This window comes from Crotalus tigris, unplaced genomic scaffold, assembly GCF_016545835.1.
Source record: "Crotalus tigris isolate CLP2741 ecotype Arizona unplaced genomic scaffold, ASM1654583v1 scf7180000017774.6281472, whole genome shotgun sequence".
NCBI classification, from domain to species: Eukaryota; Metazoa; Chordata; class Lepidosauria; order Squamata; family Viperidae; genus Crotalus; species Crotalus tigris.
Genome location: NW_024096625.1, coordinates 1,781,059 through 1,793,350, shown reverse-complemented (window position 1 = coordinate 1,793,350; position 12,292 = coordinate 1,781,059). Strand labels below are relative to the sequence as shown.

General features: G+C 34.1%; 1 protein-coding gene across 2 annotated transcripts in view; it reads right to left on the bottom strand.

Moving 5' to 3' along the window:
* The window catches only part of HACL1 (2-hydroxyacyl-CoA lyase 1), a 31,393-nt gene that overhangs the window by 14,718 nt on the left and 4,383 nt on the right, over positions 1 to 12,292 (bottom strand). For both annotated transcript variants that reach the window (XM_039341958.1, XM_039341957.1), the window contains exons 3-7: positions 10,397 to 10,437; positions 9,779 to 9,859; positions 7,687 to 7,759; positions 6,256 to 6,333; positions 4,905 to 4,999 (exon numbers count right to left, since the gene is read on the bottom strand). In XM_039341958.1, coding sequence (XP_039197892.1) covers positions 4,905 to 4,999; positions 6,256 to 6,333; positions 7,687 to 7,759; positions 9,779 to 9,859; positions 10,397 to 10,437 — 368 coding nt within the window. The remainder of the gene's footprint in view (positions 1 to 4,904; positions 5,000 to 6,255; positions 6,334 to 7,686; positions 7,760 to 9,778; positions 9,860 to 10,396; positions 10,438 to 12,292) is intronic.

Here is a 12,292-nt window from a genome sequence, read left to right as displayed (position 1 = left end):
TCAGTGGAGAGGGGGGGAGGGGGATGGGGGGGATGGGTTGAAGTTTAAGTAGTTCAGATAAAGTAGAAATAGTCTTATTGTATATAATACTAATGTTTTAATTTTGAGAGAGGAACTGCTCGGGCATTTCCCCTGGACCGCATCAAGAGGGAGGAGAAGAAGGTGAGAAGTAAGTAGGAAGGTTGAGGTGAAGGAGGAGAGGGGGTGAGTGAAGAAAAAGAGGGAAAGAAATAAGTTGGTTTGAGGTGGGATGTGGTTTGGGGGGAAATGGGCGGGAAGACCGAATGTGGTGTGTATCAATTTGTTTTATTTTTTATCTGAAGTATTTGTAAGATTGTTATGTATTGTAAAGTTGAAAATAAAAATTTTTACAAAAAAAAAGAAGCATATGAATTCTGAAAATAATAGAAGCACACATTTTTTTCTGCTGAATAGAGAAAGAGGGGAGGAAGAGACCTGTACTGCAGTTAGGTTGTAAATAACTAATACTAAAAGGCATGTTTTAAGTGTAACTCCAAAAATTGTTAAATAGGCATTATTATAGAGCCTATCAAAATGTTAAGGGAGAAGGTGCAATGGCTCAGCAGTTAACAAACCTGACTTTGTCAGCTGGCAAGGTGACAGCCCAGGTTCAAGGTCTAAGCACCATAGGATAGGGTGAGCTCCCGTTACTTGCCTCAGGTCTTGCCAGCCTAACAATTTGAAAGCATGCAAATGCGAGTGGACAAATAGGTACCACTTCAATGGGAAGATAATGTGCACTTCAGCCTATAGTCATGTTGGCTACATGATCACTGAAGATCTTCGGACAACACAGTTTCCTGCAGATAAGAAACGAAGATAAAGCACCATCCCCTAGAGCTGGACATGACTGGACAGGATAAACTTTTACCTTTATCATAGTATTAAAGCTAAAAATAAAACTAACAAACATAAAGTACCATTAATAGTTTTCCTTGTGGAAATAATACTACTTTAACTATCAGCTTCAGGAAGGGTACACATAGAAGAGGGAGTCAAGCTATTCTCCAAAGCACCTGAAGGCAGGACAAGAAGCATCGGATGGAAACTAATCAAAGAGAGAAGCAATCTAGAACTAAGGAGAAATTTCCTGACATTTAGAACAATTAATCAGTGGAATAAACTGTCTCCAGAAGCTATGAATGCTTCAACACAAGAAGTCTTTAAGAAGAGATTGGACCACCATTTGTCTGAAATGGTATAGGGTTTCATGCCTGAGCAGGAGGTTGGACTAGATGACCTCCAAGGTCCCTTCCAACATCATCATCATCATCACCACCACTATATTTGAACTCTATGAAAATACAATTTAGGTATGAAAGCAGTAATTTTGCACCACAATTTATGTTAGAAATTATAAAATTAAATATATCATCTACATAATCAGGCGCAATAGAACATAAAAATCATCTGTCTTGGCCAGTAAAGGATATCTTTCTTTGTAGCTAGTTGTTTCAATAAAGAAATGATAAATAATGGAGCATGTAAACCAATTTGGAACTTAAAATACTAAAGTATCTGTTTATGCTCTTTAATCAAAAACTATGTAGGAAATTTGGGCACAAGAAATTTTGGCACAATCTTGGCACAAGAAAAGCGAACACTCCGCAAAGCCAGAGCTGCAAATGCTGAAGTAACAGTGTCTACATTTCTTTGTTCAGTATGTGGCAGAACATTCCGTGCTAACATCGGTCTTATTAGCTACCTACGGACACATCGTTGATGGCCCATAACCCACAAGATGTCAAGGACTTCATCGAAAAATCAATGGACGAACAACATGTAGGAAATTTGACAGGTTTATAGACAGACAAGAGAACTAAAAGGAGCATCTATGAAAAGTCCTGTTAAAAGCTATGGAAATGCATTGACTATTGGAGGAATGATATATTCTTGGTTAGTGGATGATCGAAAAAAATATATCTTCACACATGAGCTAAGGCACTCCAGGGGAATTTTGGTCCAATATGTTCACATTTTGGAATTTTCTTGAAACAACATTTAGATAAAAGCATTTTTTGATTTATGATCACAACCGAATCCAAAATTTCTATTGTTAAGACAGTTGTTATGAGTTTTGCCATTTTATGACTGTTTTGTCACTGTTGTTAAGCAAATCACTATAGTGTTAAGTGAATCCTGCCGTTGTTAAGCTTCCCCTATTGACTTTGCTTATCAGAAGCCAAATGGGAAAGTTACAAATAGTGATCACATGACCCTGGGACAGTGAAACTGTCATAAATACATGCCATGTGCCAAGCACCTGAATTCTGATAATGTGTCAAGGGGAATTCTGCAACAGTAAAAACCAGTCATAGGTTACTTTTTTCAGTACCACTGTAACTTTAAACATTCATTAAATAAATAATTGTAAGTCGAGGACTACCTGTATTGTTAAGGTGACAATCACCTCCTTGTCACTTGGCAGATACTAATAGAAAATACTTTCTGATAATGTAAAATGTGTTGCTGCAGAAATGAAATGTAGACTAAGCAAGGTGGCAATGGCAAACCATTTTTATATTGTTACCAAGCCCACAAAATGGATATCTGCCTGTACTCATCACAAGTTGAGATTAGTTTGAAAAAAAACTAGCCAGAAATTAAAGGAAAAAAAAAGTGAAATGAGTTGAGATCAATTTGAAAGTGGCTTAAATTTTACCAGAGCAAGTGAAAGAAGTAAGCCAATTTAGAGGGTGTGATTCTCCATTGCAGCAAAGTATATAGATAGTTGTGGGGAAAAAAAATAACACCAATCTTCAAAAATAAAGCTAGCATTCTGTGTATTTATAAATGCTTACTCTGTAATAAGGTCTTTTTAATACATAGGCAGAAATCTTATAAAAAATTGCATTTAGAGGCAAATTATATATTTTGCTTCATAGCATATGGGTAGGCATAGACCAGGGGTAGTCAACCATGGCTCTTTTATGACTCGTGGACTTCAATTTCCCTGGCATAGACAGAAAAGATCCTGTGGACAATAATTTCTATAAAAATAAATTTCTTTTATATGATTAGAATGTGATGATTTCACTTTTTTGTTCATTTTAACCAGTTAAAAATTATATTCCGTTAATTTCTGGCTAGTTTTTTTCAAATGCTTCTTTTTTTTTTATTGAATTTTTTAAAATTTTACAAAAAACAAAACAACCCACCCCCAAACCTCCCCAACTCTCCCATTCCCTCCCCCGACCTTCCCAGAGCTGAACATAGGCTTAATTAAAATTTCTTCAAATAATCTTAAAAAAAAAAGAAATATAAACCATGAATAAATCTAAATATTAAATACATTAATTAAACAAACTATAAGATAATTAACAATAATATATATATATATAAAAACATAAATACCAAAAAAATAATACTTAAAAGAAAAAAGAATAAAGAAAAGACAAAAAAAGATAAAAGAAAATATAATAAGAATAAAAAATAAAAATAAAAAAAGGAAATAAAATCTATAAGATATTTTAAATTTTAAATATAAGTTATTGAAAAACTAAATGGTATTTTTTAATATCCAACTTATATTGTATAAAATCTATCCATTTTTTCCATACCGCAAAATACTTCTCCTGCGATTGATCCTTCAAAAAAGCCGAAATCTTTGCCATTTCCGCCAGATAAGAAACTTTAAGAAACCATTCTTGCAAAGTAGGCAAAGATTCCTTCTTCCAACATTGCCCTACCAACAGCCTTGCGGCTGTAATTAAATTTAACATCAATGTGGTCTCTTTAGTATCACAATCAGTAACAATACCTAACAAAAACAATTGTGGGGTAAATTTTACCCTCCTTCTAAAAATTCTTTGAATATTCCACCATATCTTAATCCAAAAGGCTTTTATATTTTTACACGACCACCAAATATGATAGTAAGTAGCATCCAAACAACCACATCTCCAACATTTAGGCTGTAAGTCAGGATACATACGAGACATTTTTTGTGGATCAAGGTGCCCAAATGCTTCTTTACATGGGTTCTCTCATATTTATTCTCAAGGAACAAGATCAAAAGCAAAAAATACATTACTGCCTCTAATATAATATTGACCAATAAAAAATAGGAAAGTTGTTGTAAAGTTTTCAAGGAAATATAAGACATAGCAACTGAAAGGCAAAAATGGCTCTCAACTGATGAACTATAAGTGTTGGCTCTCAAACTGATGAAGATTCATGTGACAATTGTCTACATATCTGAAAGGAGATTAACTTTCCTTCCTTAATTATATCTTAAAGATATGAGAAACTTGTCCTAATGTAGAAATACATTTTGGTTCTAAAGGAAAAATGGTTCATGTGCTGGCATTTTTGTAGCATACCTGTTTTCATCTTAAGAAATCTTATTTAAAAAATGGGCAAGATTCATGCTTGGGAAGAAATCACACTTTTGACTGAGATATCTGCCTATGCCCTGGCAATTTCCTTGTAAAACCCTGGATGTGGCCTAGGATTTGGAGATCCTGACATGCCTTCCAAAATCTGAAATGTCTTATTTGAGCAATGGGTTACCACTAAATCCCATTTAATTGTTCTTAAGGATGCATTTCTACATTTGAATCACTCATGGAACTGAACATTCATTTAAATAATCAATTGTTTTATCTTCCATTCTAAATAATTTCTTTATAAAAGTTTGTCAAAGAATAAATTTTAAAAGTTAGAATTCGTTGGATGGGACCAGTTGGTTACAATCTTTTGATGCATCTGCCTTCTATTTTTTTAAAGTTTCTCACATCAGAAAATATTTTGTGTTATGGTAATTTGTAGAGTCAATATTTACCTTTATTAAGGGTACAACTCACGAGAAACCACAAATATAGTAAAAATATTGCAACATTATCAGTAGAAATGATTTGCTATTCATAATGGTAACAACTCACTTGACAGAGCTTTTCTTTATGGTCAGATTTACAAAGTCTCCAGGTATGTCAATATAGCAGGCACCTGGGCGTCCATAAATACTGATTCTGACAGCCTAGATTGGTTAGAGAAGTCACAAGATAAAATACATGGCAGTAATCATAATTAAGAATTCTATTTTATTTTTAATTACACCAGCCCTTTATTGATAAAAATGCTTTAAGTAAACAATGGAGAAAATGAACATCTGTCTACTGAAGAATGAATAACTGTTGGATTCAATCTGTTAAGTGGGCATATCCCTGGTCTATTTAGTTCTATGAACAGATAGACTTGGAGTCATCAAATCAAAATCCCTGGCTGAATTCTACAACAAACGTTGACTCCTAGATAGATAGCTCTTCAAAATGGGCTTGTTTTTCTGTAACAAACCTCTCTTTTTTTATCTTGAGATTGTGCATAGTAGTATAGCCATGCTATTACAAGGACTTCCTCCTCAAAATGTAAATGGAATTAGAGGCTCATTTAAAGATTCCTGGAGCAAAGGCTCTATAGTAGCGTAAGGATCCTTATACATCATTTCTATGCAAAATGTAACTTTAACAGAAGCTAGCTTGTATGCTTCAGAAATGTTTGTGTATCATTATTTGCACTTTTAATCTTCAATCTTAACCGCTTCAAGGACTTTGTCTATTTCCTTAGGGGGCACCAGGTTCAAACTGCTCCCAGATAACTAGATAAGCATGATCCCCAGGCTTCTCTAATGAATTAGTTTCCATCTGAACAGATTTTGTACAGATTTTCTAAATTGCTGATAACCTCTGAGACCAGCACTGCTGGTTTATGACATTATTATCATGGTTGGTTTCAACCAGATGTTTAGACTGGATTTTACATTTTTATCTACCTATTGAGTCCTTCTCAAGGATCTGAGACAGGCAGATGTTGATGTCTGATGATGTTAAAGGCATTATTGCAGAATGTAAGCTGTTCCAGTAAAGCTGCCTTTAGCAATTGACAGATGATTTTGTCAATCAATTACTGATTGACGAAACAATTATCACATTAGTATATACTAGTATACTATAAGGTAAGAGAATATGTGTGTGTATAAATTATTATAATCATTATATTGTATAAAATTACATAGCTAACTTATTTGTGAAATAATATTAACATACAACATTAACATTTTAAAAGGTACTGGCCATTTTTAAAGTTGGATCTGATGATGTATTATTCTGAAATATAAATAACTGAACCCATTGATTTATTCAAGCACCACCAGCCATATGACAATTTTCCAATGCTATTTGTGTCTTAAAGAGCTATATGAGAAAGAGTTAAATATTGCTAATTTTTATCTTTTACCTTCTCAATAACTGCAGGAATAGCTTCTAGACTGCTTGGTCTGACAGAAAATTTGCTATAAAGCCTACATGCTTCAACCTGGAAACGAAAGCATACATTATTATTATTTAAATTAACAATATGATTTTACAACAGGATCTGATCAGCTGAACAATCCATCCAATCACATCATATTTCTACAAAAAAATAATAAGGAAAATCAGGGGGCTATTGCAATGCTTTGCAGAGGTACTCTAGCAATGAACATAGAGGTTCTATTTATAAATACCACAACTATTAGGTACTTCCAAATAATGCTAGGATTACTCCCAATTGCTGTATCATAATCATCTGTAGAAAAGCTTCTTTATAAAGACTTCCAACTACATTTGCATAAATCTGTTCTTAACACAAAAGGTTATGATTTGTAAAACGTACAGCATTACCATTTCAAAAGTTTTGATCATTTGAAAAATTAGAAAGTGAAGTTATTTTATAGTTAAAAACTCAAACAGTCCAAAAAAAATGAACAAGCATCCATGTAAGCTGAATAAATAAATAAAGTTAATAGCACCTGGCCATATGTGGGGCAAATGACACTGGATTATATTTAATTATATAATTGTTTACTAATGAAACAAAGTCTTAATATCACTAATGCACCAATATTCCAAAACTGTTCCAGGAGAAACTTAAGGTATGCATGAGAGCAGCTAGGGAGGAGACTAATGAAAAGTTAGGAGTATATCTACTTAATGTTTATTTTTTGGAAGGGAAGGTGGGTTGATTATCAACTGCTGGTGATCACAGGAATAAATCCCTACAGTTTTCCCTGGCACAAAATACTCAGCTACCTTGTATTATTGCAGAACTAGAACTCAGTATCCCAATTTCTAGCCCAGTGCCTTTAATCACTATTACAACTGGCTCTTAGTATGATAGATCAGAAAGCACTATAATCTACCAGAAAACAGGCAAAAGAGCTGTCCTTTATATTTACGTTAAAATAGAAACAGAATAATTAGTCTAAAAGCAAAGTTTTAAAAGAGCCAAGCAGTTGATGACAAAGATTTGTTGATGATGGCAAACTTACTGATTTTTATGTAAAATATTTATTACAGAGGCTCAGAGAGTACATTCTTTTGATAAAAATAGGGGACAGGAAGATTATCCAATTCAGTCTGGACTTTTTTAGTTTTTATGCCTATCAATAATACTGACTGAGATATGAAAATCTCTATGGGGACTATGTGGTATGAGAACAATCTAAAGGGCATCAGCTACAGTGATATTTCTCAACCTTGGCAATTTTAAGATGTGTGGACTCCAACTCTAGAATTCCCTGGAAGTTGAAGTCCACTGATTTTAAAATAGTCGAGAAACACCAAGTTGAAAAACAGCTTTCTAAAGTATCCAGGTATTCTTTTATGAAAAAATAACAGAGATGAGCACCTGTGGAAATTCTTGAAAAGCTCCCATTGTCTCTTGATTTCTGTCAGAGGAGCCTCCAATGACAATCAATGGCCTTAAAAAAAAATTAAACAAAAGTTTAATTCCTTAAAAACAAGAGTCTGATTCACCTAATTTTTGAATAAGCAACTTGTGAACTAAAAGGTTATATAATCCTAAATATTACTTGCTTTGACTTTTGATTAAAGCTGATATCTTATTGCCTGGGCAGGATGTTGTAAGAACCAGAACCCATACCAGTTTCATCAAGTCTTTTGGGAACTTTTCATCCATTCAAAAAGAAGGAAGAAATAGTAAGGAAAAACAATTAGGATTTAAATATGTCTCACTAGTTTGTTCTATGCTGTCTGTTGATGTTGGAGACCAAGAAAATAAAATACAACATCGCTTCCATTTCTTCCCCTCTATTTGCCAGGAAACGATGATACAGGATACCATGTTACTTTTTTAATGTTGTGTTTTCAAGTCAACGTTTGCACTGTCCTCTTTCATTCTTATCAAGAGGTTTGTTAGTTCCTCTTCACTTTCTGCCATTAGAGTGGTATTGTCTGCATATCTGATATTTCTCCCAAGAAATATGAGAGAAATTTGGAAATAAACCTGTTTGGTTATCAATCACAGACACTCGCAAATACGGAACTTTTATTTTACACATTAGAAAACTACAACATTACATTGCTTTTCGACAAAACCATCATTCAAATTGAGGCACTTTTCATAACGTCTTACAAGGTTTGAAATTCCTTAGTAGTAGTCACTTGGCGCCAAATGTGGGGTATGGGGGGAATGATCAAAAACATCCCAACAGAATTGCTTCAAAAGTTCTTGGCTGAGTCTAGCGGTGCGCCGGTGAGCATTATCGTGAACCAATACCACACCCGAAGTGGTGCCATAGAAAATCCCGCCAAATGTGAGGATGCCAAAGGAGTACTGCTAGCGAAGTTCATAGAGCATGGCTTGACCATCGGTTTCAAAGTTTATTATGAAACTTTATGAAAACTCAAGACGAGACATCCAGAACAAGAGTCGGGGCAATAATGTGTATAATAACAGTTCTGTATCTGCAAGTGTCTGTCATTGATAACCAAACAGAGGTTTATTTCCGAATTGTCATATAATTACTGTTTGTGATTCATCTAGTACAGCATTTTGCATGATAGACTGCATATAAGTTAAATAAGTAAGGTGACAATATACAGCCTTGTCTTACTCCTTTCCCTGTTTTGAACTAATCAGTTATTCCATGTCTTGTTCTAACTGTTCTTCTTTGCATACAGATTTCTCAAGAGACAGATAAGATCTGGTACTCCCATTTTTTTAAGAACTTGCCACAATTTATTGTGATCTATTTTATTGTGATGTTTTTGAAGCAGAAGTAGATGTTTTCTGAAACTTGTTTGCTTTCGCCATAATCCAGTGAATGTTGGCAATTTGATCTCTAGTTTCTCTGCTTCTTTGAAACCCAGCATATACTTCTGATAGTTCTTGGTTCACATATTGCTGATGCCTAGCTTGTAGGTTTTGAGCATGACCTTGTTAGCATTTGAAATGAATGCAATTGTATGATAAGAGAACCACTACCTTTATCTTAAAGCAAACATTCTTATGTTTCTATCAGATAATTTGACAGTTACCAAAAAATGACTTATTTTTTTTAAGAGGCACCAAGCAATGCTATAAACTTCTCAAAATCAAGTGAAGGTTATATGCAATATACAGTTAATAAAAATTTGTTACAAAAGCACAGAAATCTTTATGCAAAATCTGTTTGGTAATCTTCCTTGTCAGATAAACATGTTCTTTATAAGTCCCATCCAAACTAAACCGTAGAGATCACTCACTGAAGTGCGCAAGGAAATGAATTAAAGTACATTAAGACAATTCTTAATTCTTGGGATAAAATATATTTGTGTTCTCCTCTGCACAGATGTGATCTGCTTAAAACTGAATAAAATGGGAGAGGAAATGGGGTGAGAGGGTGAAGATATGATATGGTTATCTGCTTTCCTGATAAATGGCATTTGAACATGGAGGTCAGTACTTGGAAATAAAAGAGAAAATACAGATTTATTACCAGCAATTCATGTTTGCATTTGCCATTCCAGCCAGAGCATTTACAAGACCAGGACCAGAAACTACAAGGCATACTCCAGGCCTAGAAATAAATCGAAAAGCTGCTGAGGTTTTGAATTGAAGCAAAAAAGCATCATTCACAAACATTTCTCAAGGTTTAATTTGAAAAGGAGACAAATTTTCATTTTTATTTAACTGAAGGATTTTAAACCTACTTTCTATCCTCAATACAAAAGAGAAAGTCAAAACATTTTAATATATAAACCAAACAGAAAAGAAATAAGAAAACTGGATAGAAGGGCAGGTTATCACTCACATGTTCATCTACAATGCTGTTTACAACCATAAAATCTAAATTAGATTGAAATGTAAATGAAATCAATTGCAGATTGCAAGTTCAGAGGAGTACAAATGTTAAAGCATTTTTTTTCAGCAACCATTTTTTCATTTTTGTTTTTCATGTTATGCATTTATCCTCAATGATGGAAAACTGAGGTTGTGGTAGTGAGACTAATAGAAAAACTGCTACATAAATTACAAGAAGCTTAGATATACTCATAATTCTGAAAAGCTATTATATCAAAGAATCCAATCAGGATAATTTTTATAGTCACCTTACCGGGCTGTCAAATACCCCACAGCAGAAGCTGCATAAGAAGCCTATTGAAAATGAAACATTAATTAAAATCTGAATGGAAGGACTGTAGTACACCAAAACAGTAGCTTTGTATACTATTTTGTAAGGGTAGGCAAAGCATTTGAAAGCCTGACAAAAATGAAGCACCCTCCCTTTAATAGATTTGATGCAACTGTTTCAAGGGTCTTTCCAAGTTGTCTGTGTTGTACAAATATAATAATTCTCCAGTGTCTACTAATGAAGTGAAGTGGGTATGGTGAAGAAATGACCTGGGTTAATTCTTAAAGTACCCATACCAATCCTTTCAGAGGCTGCAGTTGACTCAAAATTTGAAACAAGGTGCATGATAATACCCTTTAAAAGAAACCCTTCAGGTGTTTTGCATAATCTATAAACCAAAAGCGTATCTTTTAAGAAGAAATGATTTCACCACCCGAAGATATGTCTAGCCATAATATACAAGAAGCTGGTGAAAAAAATTATATTTGAAATGGCAAGAGACAGAATATTAACATTCTTAGGACTGATAATTTCAGAAAGCATCATGCAGAAGACAATATGGAACTTAGAGTTAAGTTATGAAATTGCTAATCACATTTAACATAATGGTTGTGAATGGCTTGAGGGGTGCAAGTACTATTTTTTATATAACATCTTTGACAAATCAAAATTCAAACACCAGAAGGTAATTTATGCATTTCCGTTCTATTTCTGAAAAATAAAATAGCATATAGTGAGAAATAGTTAAAGATATCCAGAGTGGGTGTTTCTTTGGCAAAACTGTTTGTACTTAACATGCCATGATGCCATGACAACACATTGTCAAACCAAGTGGCAAGTTAAAATGCTACATAAAACTTTGTAGGACCAGGAATGGTTATTCTTATAATTATGTAAATCCTTTTTGCTGATTATAAATAAAAAATGTGCCATTTCTGCATGTATATTTTTGTTACTGATAAATTTCAGTATATTAATACATGTCATTATACAGATAATAGATGAATAGATATCAGCCAATGCCTGCCCAAACTTCTCTTATGCCCGTTTTTCTCCAACCAATAATTTTAAGTCCTTGGTACCTAAAACACTGGCTCTTCATTATTATTTTTTCCTTATAAACAAATCCTGGCATTATATACTTGCATCCTGAAGTCTGATACAAGTACATAGGTTGCAGCATTTGTATAGTAATATCATGCAAATGCCATCATTTCCCTTGACCCCCCTCTCCTCCCACATAGATACCTGATCTTTCCTGGGATCTTAGGAAAAAAAGGAAAATATAACTTGTGACACTGCAAATTATTCACATTAATTCATAATTCTGTATACCAAGGTACTGTGTAATTAAATATGTTTTTCCTGTTTCTGAGATATTGTTCAATTATACTTCATAAAGCTATTCAAAAGCTCTGATAGTTTGTTTGACATTTCCATTGCCATCAACCTATCTATATAAAGCAGGGATCTTCAAACTTGGCCCTTTTATGATATGTGGACTTCAACTCCCAGAATTCCTCAGCCAGGCATGCTGCTCTAGAGTTTGTGGTATTTTGGAAGAAAAGAACCAGATGATGCAACCAAGACTAGGAAGAAGCAAACACCGGGGCGGAGCATTATCATGGCCACAATCTTTATTTTTTGACACAGCCTTTATTCAAGAGAATGGGGACAGTCCAAGAATTTAGGGAGAATTCCTGGGGAAGGGCATTGTACCTTTCTGTCCGTTTTTTCCCTCCCCACCCCATGAGCAGTGACTACAAATTCATCCTCTCTGTCTAATGGTAGAGCCAGCCTGAAAATAACAGAAGAAAGGAAAGACAAATGAGATGTGGTAATCCTTTCTGCATCCCTGCTTCAGGCATAAGCATTACA